Source organism: Mastigoproctus giganteus, chromosome 2 (genome assembly GCF_048544385.1).
Source record: "Mastigoproctus giganteus isolate SK-2022 chromosome 2, ASM4854438v1, whole genome shotgun sequence".
NCBI lineage: Eukaryota > Metazoa > Arthropoda > Arachnida > Uropygi > Thelyphonidae > Mastigoproctus > Mastigoproctus giganteus.
Genome location: NC_143576.1, coordinates 152,732,321 through 152,747,332, shown reverse-complemented (window position 1 = coordinate 152,747,332; position 15,012 = coordinate 152,732,321). Strand labels below are relative to the sequence as shown.

Here is a 15,012-nt window from a genome sequence, read left to right as displayed (position 1 = left end):
TGCAGACGATACGAAGGTTGGCAGGGTTGTCAACGACACTACTGACACTATGCTACTGCAACAGGATCTGGAAAGGTTGAGCAGATGGGCTGAGAGGTGGCAAATGAAGTTTAACATTGACATATGTAAAGTACTACATATGGGAAACAGCAACCCCAGAGCAATGTATCACCTCTGTGGTACTACACCGACAGTGGTAGAGAATAAAAGGGACCTGGGGGTGGTTGTGCAGGCAGATATGAAGTTTTCTGAGCAGTGCAGATGGGCTGCAAGAGTAGCTTATGGCGTATTGTCGACGATATATAGGAATTTTTCTAGCAGGGATAAGGAGGTGATTATTCCCTTGTATAAGGCAAAGGTCAGACCACACCTAGAGTACTGTATACAGGTCTGGAGGCCTCATTTCAAGAAGGATTTAGAGATGCTGGAACGAGTACAGAGAAGGGCAACAAGATTAGTGAATGGAACAAAGGGGCGCTCTTACGAAGAAAGGCTTAAGGGGTGAAGAAGAAAGGCAAATTACAATGTCTGGAGACTAGGCACCGGCGAGGTGATCTGATAGAGGTGTATAAAGCCTTGAATGGTTTGAGCATGCTCAATGCTGATGGGATTCTTCCTCTTGCTCAGAATAATCACCTGAGAATGTATAAATTCAAATTGAAGAAAGACAGATGTAGGATAGACGTGCGGAAATTTGCCTTTAGCCAGCGGGTGGTTGGTTGGTGGAACAAACTTCCATCCCTTGTCATGGAGGTTGATAGCCTAAATAAGTTTAAGGCTCAGCTGGACAGGTATTTTGAATGAACAGAGGGGTGAAGTGGAAGTGGGTGTTTTTTTTTTTTTTTATTTTGGCTGATGCTGCATAAGCTTGCTTTCTTGCATCAAATGCCTCTACTAATGCTAATGCTAAGAGAATTTTAATGTCCAAGTTTGCAGACGATACTGAGGTTGGCAGGGTTGTTAATGACAGTACACTGCTGCAACAGGATTTAGAAAAGTTTAGCAGATGGGCTGAGAGGTGGCAAATGAAGTTTAACATTGATAAATGTAAAGTACTACATATGGGAAGCAGTAATCCCAGAGTAACGTATCAACTCTGTGGTATCACACTGACAGTGGTAGAGAATGAAAAGGATCTTGAGGTAATTGTGCAGGCAGATATGAAATTTTCTGAGCAGTGCACACGGTCTGCAAGAGTAGCTCATGGTGTCTTGTCAATGATATACAGGAATTTTTCTAGCAGGGATTAGGAGGTGATTATCCCCTTGTATATGGCAATGGTCAGACCACACATTGAGTACTGTATACAGGTCTAGAGGCCTTATTTTAAGAAGGATGTAGAGCTGTTGGAATGAGTATAGAGAAGGGCAACAAGATTAGTGAATGGAACAAAAGGTTGCTCTCACGAAGAAAGGCTTAAGGTTTGCAAATTACAGTGTCTGGAGACTAGGCACCTGCGAGGTGATCTGATTGAGATGTATAAAGCCTTGAATGGTTTGAGCATGCTCAATGCTGATGGGATTTATCGTCTTGCTCAGAATAATCGCCCGAGACGGCATAAATTAAAATTGAGGAAAGACGGTTGTAGAATTGATGTGCAGAAGTTTGCCTTTAGCCAGCGGGTGGTTGATTGCTGGAACAAACTTCCATCTGTCATTGTAGAAGTTGATAGCTTAACTAGATTAAAGGCAGAACTTGACAAACATTTGGAGTGAGTGGATTGGTGAAATGAGGGGTTTTTTTTTTTTTTTTTTGGCTGATGCTATAAAAGCTTGCTTTCTTGCATCATGTGCCTTTGCTAATGCAAATGGTAAAAGTTTAATATCAATCCATTATCAAATTCCTGTTTTTGCAAGGGAAACAGCCAAAGGCTATCCATGAAGAGATGTCTATGGTGTGTGTGTGTGTGTGTGTAGGGATATCTGTCCATCGTATGCTGTAAAACCTTGATGGAAACAGTTCAAGTGCGACCATGACAGTGTCCATGATGAGGAAAGAAATGGGCTGCCATCCACATCTCACACTACTGAATTCGTGGAGACAAATAGCTGATTGTCGATGACAACTGGATAACAATTAAACAGATATTTGCTGACTGAGATAAGCTATTGGATGAGATAAGCAGTGAGCATAATTCACAAATCATATGATTTGAATATAAACGTGTCAGCGTGATTAATTCCTCACTTATTCACATGTTTTCAGAAAGAAAAAAGCCCCGCTCTAATGAATTGATCACCATGTGTGACAGTGATCTGGACCTGTTTTTTACCCATTTGGTGACTATGGATAAATCGTAGATACACTACTTTGAGTGTATCTACGAATTTCTGGGATGAGATGGGCATTATTCTCACATTTTCCTGGAGAAAGGTACCATCAATGCACATTACTACAGAAACTTACTACAGCAATTACATGCAGCAATTAAGAAAAAGCCTCATCGCATGCTCAGCTAAAGTATGCTGTTGCTTCATGACAAGGCACTGGCCCACACTACCACTGATTATGCCCAGAAATGAAGACTTCATATCTTACCACACCTGCCTTATTCCCAACTTCGCACCTTCTGGCATACTCCTATTTCTGCAGCTAAAATCATTTTTGCATGGAAAGCATTTTTGTTTTGTTTTTTTGGCAATGCAGAGGCAATTTCTGAACCAGAAGCATGGTTTCAAGAACAAAGTGAAATCTTCTACAAAAATGGCATAAGGAATTCCATATGTGCTTTTACAGCATATAAGGAAGTGCTGTAAAAGATGGGAGAAATGTGTCAATTTGGGTGCTACATAGAGAAGGAGTAATATAGATCTCAACCTCCTGGAACACATAAAACATAATCAGGGAAAAATTTTCTGATACCCCCCCCCCCTTGTATATTCCCACCTCAAAGCAAAGCAGCTTTCAAACTTTTACTTGAACTGTATATGAAAAGGTGACACCCTTATGGATTGTAACCAATACCAATTTCTTCATAAAGACCAATCAAATCAAAACAGTAGCACAGGGATTCTGGAACAGTGTAAAAATCTGTAGTATAAGCGACATGTCTTTTTGATGTGTAAAAATCTCTGGCAGCACCTACTAAATTTCAGACAGTAGTAAAATCATTTTGTCACGATTTTGCGATGTGGAAGTGACGTCATTTCTCTTTCATAACAAAGAAAAAAAAGAGTCGAGAGAGGAGATTGCGCAAAGGATCATGGGAGGTGATCTTGGATGTGCCCAGGGCTGGCATAAACCAGCTGGTTGTGGAAAAACATTTATGATTCGTGGCATACTGCTTAGGTGGCTTTGGGCTAACCATTGCTACCTGTGGCAAAAACATTTTGGTAACCAGAGAAATGGAAATCTTGAGGGCAGTGTGCACAGTAGTTCCGTCTATTGCAACAACAGCCTTACCAGTTGAAGTGCATGCAATGTAGGTGTTACAGTACCTGTCTGTATTACTGAAGCAGTTGATATTTCCATCAGGAGGCGTATCATAAATGTTTGTCCGTTTATGATTCGCCAGCGAGATTGCGCAAAGGATCACGGGAAGTGATCATGGATGTGTTTAGAGCTGGCATAAACCAGCTGGTTGCAGAAAAATGTTTATAATTCAGGGCATACCACTTAGGTGGCTTTGGGCTAACCACTGCCACAAGTGGCAGAAACCTTTTGGTGACCAGAGAAATGGATATCTTGAGGGCAGTGATCTTGGATGTGCTCAGAGCTGGCATAAACCAGCTCTGAGCACATCCAAGATCATTACAGTACCTGTCTGTATTACTGAAGCAGTTGTATATTTCCATCAAAAGGTGAATCATAAACGTTTTTCTGCAATCAGCAGGGCGGGTCAAGAATATTGAATTGGTTCGGAATTGGAAGATAAGACTCCAAATTACATGTATGAGTAGTCTTTTGCTTGTCACTGACCATTCTCATTAAGTTGGAGAAGTCCTCATTGAACATCAAGTTTTCGCTTTTCTTTGCAATTGCACTGAATGGCTTGAGAGTGGTGAGCTATAGATCCTCTCGCTATTTGGATGATTGTAAAAGTTTCAAAAGAGGTCTTTTTCTAGCAGTCACATTATGCAAGTGCTTTGTCATTACCACATGCTTTGTCAGGGCCACCATTGTCTTGAAACATTGTCTTATATATTTCAATCGTTCTGCAAATGTCCAAGTCAGATTCATACAATTTATGATCTAGAATGAGCTCTTCATTGTTGCCATATGACATATCTGTTTCCTCATTGGAAAATGTAATGTGCAGCATTACCATCTCACGCTTGTACTTGTTGAGATCCCGAGCCAAGTCATAGTTTTGATAGCGTGTTATGCGTGAATACCGTCGTTTCTTGCAGATCTCGTTAGCACTGCATGTGTAATTTGCAACAAAGCATGACAGAGTAAAATGATCCAACATTAGCATTAGCATTAGTAGAGGCATTTGATGCAAGAAAGCAAGCTTATGCAGCATCAGCCAAAAAAAAAAAGTAACATAAATAAATAAAAATAATCACTTCCACTTCACCCCTCTGTTCGTTCGAAATACCTGTCCAGCTGAGCCTTAAACTTATTTAGGCTATCAACTTCCACGACAAGGGATGGAAGTCTGTTCCACCTACCAACCACCCGCTGGCTAAAGGCAAATTTCCGCACATCTATCCTACATCTGTCTTTCCTCAATTTGAATTTATGCCCTCTCAGGTGATTATTCTGAGCAAGAGGAAGAATCCCATCAGCACTGAGCATGCTCAAACCATTCAAGGCTTTGTACACCTCTATCAGATCACCTCGCTGGTGCCTAGTTTCCAGACACTGTAATTCGCAAAACTTAAGCCTTTCTTCGTAAGAGCACCCCTTTGTCCCATTCACCAATCTAGTTGCCCTTCTCTGAACTCGTTCCAGCAGCTCTACATCCTTCTTGAAATGAGGCCTCCAGGCCTGTATACAGTACTCTAGGTGTGGCCTGACCATTGCCTTATACAAGGGAATAATCACCTCCTTATCCCTGCTAGAAAAATTCCTATATATCATTGACAATACACCATGAGCTACTCTTGCAGCCCGTCTGCACTGCTCAGAGAACTTCATATCTGCCTGCACAACCACCCCCAGGTCCCTTTCATTCTCAACCACTGTCAGTGTAGTACCACAGAGTTGATACGTTGCTCTGGGGTTGCTGTTTCCCATATGTAGTACTTTACATTTGTCAATGTTAAACTTCATTTGCCACCTCTCAGCCCATCTGCTCAACCTTTCCAGATCCTGTTGCAGTAGCATAGTGTCAGTAGTGTCGTTGACAACCCTGCCAACCTTCGTATCGTCTGCAAACTTGGACATTAAGCTTGATACACAATCATCAATATCATTTATAAATACAGAAAACAATAAAGGACCCAATACTGAACCCTGAGGGACTCCACTAATAACATTAGTCCACGATGAGCAGTGTCCATTGATTACCACTCTCTGTCTTCTCCCCCTCAACCACCCCTTTATCCATAGCAGCAATTTGCCTCCAATGCCACACTGCTCCAATTTGTGCAGCAGTCTTCCATGTGCAACAGTATCAAAAGCCTTTCTAAGATCCAAGTATATAATATCAAAGTTATTCCCTGCATCCAGTTCTTTTGTGACTGCATCATAGTATCCAATCAAATTGGTCAGGCAAGACTTACCCTTAACAAAACCATGCTGTGTCCTAGCTATAACTGAAGTCTTGTCTAGATGATCCTGCAGTGCTTCTTTAACCAGTGCCTCCATTAATTTTCCAGGAACAAAAGTTAAACTCACAGGTCTATAATTACTTGTGTCAGCCTTTGATCCCCCTTTGTGAATTGGGGTCACATTTGCACATCTCCAGTCCATGGGTACCTCCCCTGAGTCCAAGGAAGCTCTCATAATTATGGCTAAGGGTTTGCTTACTTCCTTTGCTGCCTCCTTTAATATAACAGGATAGATCCCATCCACCCCAGGTGCCTTTCTTGTGTTTATCTTCAACAATTTCTCCTCCACTTTGCTCTCAGTTATTATAAGATTCTCTAGCTTACTGCTAGAGTTGAATACACCTCTGGCATTCCCCTCGCTGAATAACTCCTCATGTGTGAATGTTGATGCAAAATATTCATTTAGTTTGTTAGCTACCTGAGCAGGGTCATCAACAGTTGACCCATCGATCTCAAGTGGACCAATCTGATTCATCCCCTTCCTTCTAGAGTTTACATAAGTAAAGAACTCTTTGCTGTTTTTCTTCGCATCCCTTGCCAAGGATCTCTCGTAATCTGCCTTCGCCTGCCTAACCTCCTTTGTAACTTGGTTACAGATCAACTTGTATCTATCATAGGCGTCTGTGTCACGTGTTAATTTGTATGTATCCCATGCATTTTTCTTTTCTGCCATATGCCTCATCAGTTCATCTGACATCCATTTAGGCCGAAACCTTGAACAATATTTCTTAGTTGGTATGTAAAGCCTAGTAGCTTCCAAGATAAGTTCTTTGAATGCTTCCCATTTTGAATTTGCTGTTGGCAATATCATCAGTTGATCCCACTGTATAGAATTTAAATACTGTCTCACCATTGTAGTCGCCTTTACGAAAGCAATACCCCTTCCCTTTAACCCTAATGGTAGTTACCTCTTTGAGTAACTCCCACTTCAGCACACTGTGGTCACTGCCACCAAGTGGTTCATTTATCTGCAGATTCTTAATGAATGAAGAATCACTACTGATAATCAAATCAAGAGTATTACTCCCTCTAGTTGCCTCCCGAACATGCTGATGTAGAAAACAATCATCCAATAAATCCACAAAAGCCTTGCTACTGTGTGAGTGACCAGCCCCCAAATTCCAGTCAATATCTGGGAAATTAAAATCCTCCATTATAAGACTCTCTGATTTACTGCCCCACTCTATTTCTCTGAACAGTTTCTTATTATACTCATCAGAGTCATTAGGCCTATAGCACACTCCTACTCTCAATTTTGATCTCCCAATGCTTATGTCACACCAAACTGACTCGACACTGCACTGTCCAGCGATTTCGACTGGCATCACTTCCTTGGATTTTATGTGTTTTTTAACTAATAGCATAACCCCTCCTCCCTTCCTATCCTGTCTATCCTTTCTGTAGACATTGTACTCCCCAAATTCCAGTTCTGCATTCCTTATATATGTGTGACACCACGTCTCTGAAATCCCCACAATATCTGCCTTTGATGTTTTGAGCAATACCTCAAATTCATCAAATTTATTTACTAAACTCCTAGCATTGGTGTACACACAAGTATACATGCACCTGTTCTTTTTCTTAGCTACCCTAACACAACCCATGTGTTTACTTGTACCCCAATGATTCCCAGCAGTCTCTGAAATATCCTGCATCTTATTTTCCAGGCTGCGGCTCATTCCAATAGAAGCAGTGCAAGAATCACTTTCACCTCTGCCAGTGGCTACTGTTAATCTATTAGTCCTTGTATCCCCCCAATCTAGCAGTTTTCCGTGATAGTAACATGATAGTAACAATACAAATACTTGTATTGTTGCAATCATACTATTCAACAAATGGCTACAATCAAATAGGTAATTAGGCTATTGGCCTAATTACCCATTTGAAATGTAAGCAGCGGGCATGTATCCTCATCATCATCATCAGCCATTTTCAATCCACTGCAGGATGAAGACCTCTCCAGCAACTTTCCAGTTCCTTCTGTTTTGAGCACTGGCCATCCATTTACTACCCAAAAACTCATGAATTTCATCTATCCATCTCCGCCTTTGTCTTCCAGGTTTTCTTCTAGCTCCTCTTGGGTACCATTCTGTTATTTTCTTCTTAGTCCATCTGTCATCATGTCTTTGAGCTATGTGTCCTGCCCAAGACCATTTTAGTCCTTCAGTTTTGATAAGAATGTAATTTAGTTGAGTTTGCTGCCTAATCCATGTGTTTCTCTTCTTATCTAACAGTCTGATTCCCAATATAATTCGTTCCATTCTTCGCTGTGTAGTTCTCAGCTTCTCTTCCATTCTTTTGGTGAGTGCCCAAGTTTCACTTCCATAAGTCATGGTGGGGAGTATACATTGGTTCATTATTTTACGTTTCAGACAAACTGGGATATTGCTCTTCAGTATGTGACTATATTTCCTGAATGCTATCCATCCAAAATTTATTCTTCTCTTGACTTCCAGCCATTTATCATTATTACAGTTAATAACTTGTCCCAGATAAGTATATGACTCCACCTTTTCAATTACTGCTCCTTCAATCATTATTTCCCTTTCCGTGGCATACTTGTTCATCATTACTTTTGTTTTAGCCATATTCATCTTTAGTCCAAAATCCTTACTAACTGTGCATAACTGATTAAGATTTTCCTCTAATTCTTTGGGATCGTGGCTTATAACCACAATGTCATCTGCAAATCGTAAATGGTTTAGGTACTCTCCGTTCACATTGACTCCTTTCTGCGACCAGTCTAATCTTCTGAAAGCTTCCTCAAGGGCAGTAGTAAAAGTTTCGGAGATATCGTGTCTCCTTGTCGAACTCCTTTCTCGATTTTAAATTTGCTACTGTCTTTGTCTAGTCTAATAAAGGAGGTAGCACTCTCATATATTTTCTTCAAATCATAATATATGGGGTATCTATGCCTTGTCTTTCCAGTGCTCGAAACATTGCCTTATGCTGTATGGAATCAAATGCCTTTTCATAATCCAAAAATGGCAGGCATAATGGTGTTTTATATTCATTTGCTTTCTCCATTAGCTGTGATATTACGTGAAGGTGATCCATAGTTGAGAATCCTGTCCTAAAGCCAGCTTGCTCTTTCGGTTGATTCTCATCAAGTATTCTTTTTTCACACGTTTTCTAATGCACTTTGTGAAGAGCCTTGCCAGTTTTTGTGTTATGTTTCTTCCTCCCAATTTTAACAACTCTACAGTAACTTCATCTTCCTCCGGGGCTTTCCGATTCTACATTTTCTTCAATGCATGTTCTACCTCATCAGGAAGAGTATCGGGTATGTCGTATGTGTTGCTACTTTGCAATCCATCTTCCCCACTGCTGGTATCATTCCCTCGCTCCTTGTATAATTCTCTATAATAGTCTTCTGCTATTTGAATTATGCCTTCTCTGCTGTTTATAAGTACACCATCGCTATTCTTCAGTTTTAGTATCATTTGTCTTTCTGTATTACTGCTCATGGCTGCTGATTTAAATCCTTTGTTTTCCCTTAATGCTTGTTCTACTTTTTTTGTGTTAAATCTTCTTATGTCTTCTCTGAGTCTCTTTCTAATGGCTTTGCATAACTCAGTATACTCAATTTTCTCCCTGTCAGTGTTTTTCTTGCCCTTCATTTGTCGTCGTCGGTTCATCATGACAAGTGTTTCTTGACTAATTTTTTCTTCTTTGGATTTCTGTTTCCCTATAGGTTTCTTGGGCTTTATCACTTTCAGAAAGTTGTAACATTCCTCGTTGATATCTTGGTCCTGAGCAGTCTGCAGAAGCTCAAACTTGTTTTTAAGTTCCAGTACATACTGCTTTTTCTCCTCCTCTGTTATCTCAAAGACCTTTGTATTATTTACTCGAGTCAGTTTTTTCCTTTCCTTTCCTACATCTATATCAAGTGTACATCTTACCATTCTGTGATCACTTCCAACATTTACCTTATTCAGGACGGTAACATCATTCACAATATATCTTCTGTTAGTGAGGATGAAGTCGATTTCATTAGTAGTTAATCCATTTGGGCTCTTCCATGTCCACTTTCTGTTCACCCTTTTATTGAAAAAAGTGTTCATTACTGACATTCCGACGATTTTGCAAATTCCACAAGTCTTTCACCTCTTTTATTTCTTTCACCAATTCCAAAATTTCCTATAGTTCCTCTTTCTGCGCTGTTTTGCCTTTTTCCAACCTTAGCATTGAAGTCTCCCATAATAATAGTGTAGTGGGTTTTCTGCTCATCTAGAAGACTCTCAATTTCGGTGTACATTTCTTCAACCTCTTCATCATCATGGCTCGATGTTGGTGCATAAATCATTATAATCTTTAGCTTGTACCTCTTAGAAATCTTGAGTATTAGCCTTGACACCCTTGGTGATGTACTTTTGAATTCCAAAATGTTGTTTTTAAAATCTTTATGGACCAGAACCCCAACTCCACCTTCACTCCTTTCACTGTTTCCATTGGTATACAGCAGATTTCCACTTGATAAACTTATAAGTGATTCATTTCTTCTTCTTGTTTCAGCCAAACCGATGATATTCCAATTCACATTTTCTAATTCCTTTTCCAAAACTAATATCCTGTCTTCACCGGTGAGTGATCGTACATTATAACAGGCCAAGTTCAGTTTCCGTGCATGGCAAACTGGTCGTACCCAGAGATTCTTAGCACCCTCTGCTTCCACTCTGATCCTCTCGCTGCCGTAAGAGGGAGAGTGAAAGCTGCTGGGGACTGAGGGCTATTTGTATTGTTGTGCTCTCATGCTGGAGGGTTTGATCTTTTCCTCTTCACGCTGACCAGGCGTCTTGAAGAGAACCACTCTACACGTTCGTTGCCACCTAAGTGACATAACAGGGCTTACCATCGAGAAGGTGTGCATGAGTGGATTTTAGGGAGGCAGGCCAACCGGACTTCTCGTAAATCTTCTGTAATAGAGAGATATTGGATCCATCAGTATTTTAGGCTGAGTGTCTGATAACACACAGGATACCTGTTCCCCTCTAAGCCCCCATTTATCCTATTTATCACTAACACTGATTTGGTAGGGTAAGTAGCGGGTGTGACCATAAATTACACCATTTATGATTTCGGTTCTAGCTGTTCGAAAATTAGCGGGTGTTGTCAAAGATGCTTACACATAAAACATCTTTCATGCGTACAGCGTACACACAAAATTGATTTTTTTTTTCTGTATGTGGAAATCTCATGGCTGCAATAGAGATTCTATTCTTTTAAACAAGGTGGCAAGAAATTCTTGGTGGTTAGGGAAATGTGTTGCTTTACTTGAAGATTCTCTGAGGTGCAATTCAAATTATCCTCTGCACCATATTCATTATCCAATTCTGATGACTCTTTTCAGGAAAGTGAACACAGAGAATTTGCAGATCTTCACTGTATGGTGTGCGGCGCCTCCGTAGCCAGGTGGGAAGGAGCAGCAGTGCATAGCACACGCTTCTTGATTAGACCGGGGTTCGAGCCCGTCACCACCAAATACGGAGAATGCGGAAAGGTCAGGGAATGACCACCGCATATCCCGGAGCAATATGGCCTTAGTTGCTAATGCTCCTAAAAACCAAATAACAAAAACAAAAAACACTGTATGGTGCTGGAGCATCAAAGGACAGTATGCTGGGATATACCTTAGCTTTTTGATCTGCAGACTTTTCAAACTTTGACATATCCATTACAGAAAATGTAGCATTTGTCATGAGGTTTATTTATGGCTCTCTCCATATTCGAGTCATACCAAAGGACAAACTTAAAACTAGCACAGTAAGCATTTACGAAGAGCCCATAACTTAGCAGGAGGATGAAGATGACTTACACCTTCAGCTGATAGCTGTAGCACACTGCAAGAATTTATTATATGAATACTACAGGTTCTTACATATCACGGTATTGATACTGCACTTTTGTGATATTTATACAAATCTCCAAAAAATATAAAACTTTCAGTTACTGCCAAAATATTAACATTATGGTAAAATCAATGGTCACTGTGTAATCACATAAAATATATATATAACAAACAATTAAATATAAACAAATTTTTGGTTATAAAGTGCAATTTATGAAATCAGATGCAAAATTTGGTAACAAAGAGACTAAGGTAATGTTGAAGGTGACCAAAATTTTGTGGGGATATTGCCTTTGAAAAATACTGTTCAAAGAAAATTAAAAAAAAAAAAAAAAAAAAGTAAAGGGATTATTTATGTAAAATAACTTAATAGGTAACATTAAGTTACCTATTGCTGGATTTTTGCCCACTGTGAATTCACTATTAATAAGATCAATATTATAGTAATAAGGTAGGAAGTCTACAAGCTCAGTGCCTCTAAAACTAAAAAGAAAAAATCTAAGGAAATATGTTTTTATATATCAGTTTCAAAAATCATTTAATAAAAGATGTGACTTACGGGCTTCCTTCAATTTAGAAAAATGGAGGGTTTTAGATGTTCTCCATTTTTTTGATACTGGTGAAGATGGAACTTTAAATATAAATGCATCCCTGAAAATATGTTAAACTTATATTTTATATGTAAACAAAATCAATTCAAATGTCAAGTATGATTATATTCAAACATTTATATATAGCTGTTATGAATCGCATCCCTTTTACTGCATGCACCAATTAAGATATTTTGAGTTTGTCTCTTTAACTGTCAAGCAAGTAACACTGATGAAATTTCTATTTATCAAATGGAAATAAGAAGAAAAATAAAAAATTATTCTTAAAAAGAAAACCACTAATAAACTATGTTAATTACTTTATAACCTTTTGTGTTAAAAAACTTGGTTAAAAAAATTCCATTCACACATTCATGGTATATCCACATTCCCAAACAAAACCATACTTAATTTAGTAGTGTTTTTAGGTTCCTTGTGAAATCTTTCATCAGAAAATTTCCTCAATATTCTTCATGTTATTCCTGGTCAAGTATGGTTGCCTTTCAGGAGCAACAACAGTGCCACATTGTTAAGGTGGTTAAAAAGGCAGTAAAAAAATGCATAAAGGTCAGTTGTTCCAGAAAATGCAAGTTGAATGAATAAATGAGGAAGAAGAAATTTTGGTTCTGTGAGTTTGAAGATGGACAGTAAAAGGATGTTAACTGGTAGGGGCATGTGTTCAGACTGCTTCGGAAAGGAGAGCATGAATTATAGAAGCCAATTCAGAAGAACAGTGCCCACAGAAGCATCCATAGAAATGGCATGCAGCAGAAACAGAATGTCTATGAGAAAGAGTGGGAGAGACTGTTAGAAATGAATCAACTAACCTAACTGATCACTTTTGAATGGAATCTAGAAGCCTGAGAGAGATTTTGGGGACACCGCACCATATGTGGGAACCATATTCCATAGTAGGTCAGATTTGCAATTTATACAGAGTGAACAACTGTTTGGAAGAAAAGTAACATCAAGAGTGAAAGAGAATACCCAGTTTTTTGAATGCAGAGGAAAAAATATTTGTAATGTGCTTATGCCAAGAGAGATTAGAAATCAGGGTAATTCCCAATAGAACTATGATTGTACATTGTACCAGAGGCAAAAGTTATTGATGATGAAGTAGTAGTAGTGGCATGTGATGCAAGAAAGCAAGTGTATGGGCTTATGCAGCATCAGCCAAAAAAAAAAAAAAAAAAAAAAAAATCGCACCATTCCCTCCAAATGCCCATCCAGTTCCTTCTTAAATTTATTTAACCTATCAACTTCCACAACAACAGATGGAAGTTTGTTCCAACAATTAACCACCCGCAGGCTAAAGGCAAATTTCCGTACATCTATTGTACATCTGTCTTTTCTTAATTTGAATTTGTGCCCCCTTAGGTTAGTAACCTGAACAAATGGAAGGATCCCATCAGAATTCAGCATGCTCAACCCATTCAAGGCCTTATACACCTCAATCAGATCACTGCGCAGGTGCCTAGTCTCCAGCTGCTGCAATTTGCAGAACTTAAGCCTCTCTTGGTAAGAGGATCCGATCCCTTCATTCCCTTCACCAATATTGTTGCCCTTCTCTGTACACGCTCAAGCAAATCTACATCCTTCCTAAAATGAGGCCTCCAGACCTGTACGCAGTACTCAAGGCATGGCCTGACCATTGCCTTATACAGAGGGACAATCACCTCCTTTTCCCTGCTAGCAAAATTCCTATATATCATTGACAAAACCCCATGACCTGCCCTGGCAGCCTGTCTGCATTGCTCAGAAAACTTCATATCTGACTGCACAATTACTCCCAGGTCTTTTTCATTTTCTACCACCTTAAGTGTAGTACCACACAGTTGGTACGTTTCTCTGGGGTTACTTCTACCCATATGCAGTACTTTGTATTTGTCAAGTTAAACTTCAGTTGCCACTTCTTACCCCACCTGCCCAAATAATCTAGATCCTGTTGCAGTAGCACACTGCCATTACTGTCATTAACAACCCTGCCAACCTTTGTATCATCTGCAAACTTCGACACCAAGCCTTCCTCATAATCATCAATACCTTCATCAATATCATTGATAAATATACAAAACAACAGAGGATCCAACACCGAACCCGGTGGGACTTCACTAATAACATTAGTCCATGAAGAGCAGCACCCATTAATTACCACCCTCTGTCTTCTCCAACTCAACCATCCTTTTATCCATTCTAGCAACTTGCCCTTAATACCCTTCTGCTCCAATTTGTACAATAGTCTTCCATGCACAACAGTGTCAAAAGCAAATATCATCTTTTATCTTATCAAATATCAAAAGCAAAAGCATGTAGAACAAATCATCTTTTAAGGGCACAAAGGGTGATATTGTTGTAACATTGACACTAATTACATTAAGAGTAGGAAATCTGCACTTACTTAAAAGTACAGGTCAATGTTGAAAAAAAAAGTCGTGACTTAGGGTTAAATTTGAAAGTGTCTGCAATTCTACCCAGATACATTAGGAGGGAGTACATGATGAAAACCCTGTCAACTAATTCGGCCCTGGAGAGATTGTGCAAGGCTCGTGGGACAGAATTTTTCTCAGCGTGGTCTGTGCCTAATAACAGGAGAGACTGCTACTACAGGGATGGGATACGCTTAAATAGAAGGGGTGCAAGAATATTTGCTGATGCTATTGGGGGAGTGTTAGGTGGGTTGGAAAACTGCTAGCTTGGGGGGATTCACAGACTAAAAGATTAGCAGCAGCTGCAGGCAGAGGGGAAAGTGATTCTTGCACTGCTTCTATTAGAATGGAGAGGTGGGGTGCTGGGATTTTCAGGGTATGGTGGGGTCATCAAAGAACAAATAAATACAGTCAGTCCTCGTATAGCATGA

The 15,012-nt window shown here is 39.6% G+C and overlaps 1 protein-coding gene across 3 annotated transcripts in view; it reads right to left on the bottom strand.

Moving 5' to 3' along the window:
* The window catches only part of LOC150089668 (uncharacterized), a 316,209-nt gene that overhangs the window by 132,292 nt on the left and 168,905 nt on the right, over window positions 1-15,012 (bottom strand). For all 3 annotated transcript variants that reach the window (XM_090368725.1, XM_090368724.1, XM_090368726.1), the window contains exon 7: window positions 12,125-12,216. In XM_090368725.1, the coding sequence (XP_090224851.1) occupies window positions 12,125-12,216 (92 nt within the window). The remainder of the gene's footprint in view (window positions 1-12,124; window positions 12,217-15,012) is intronic.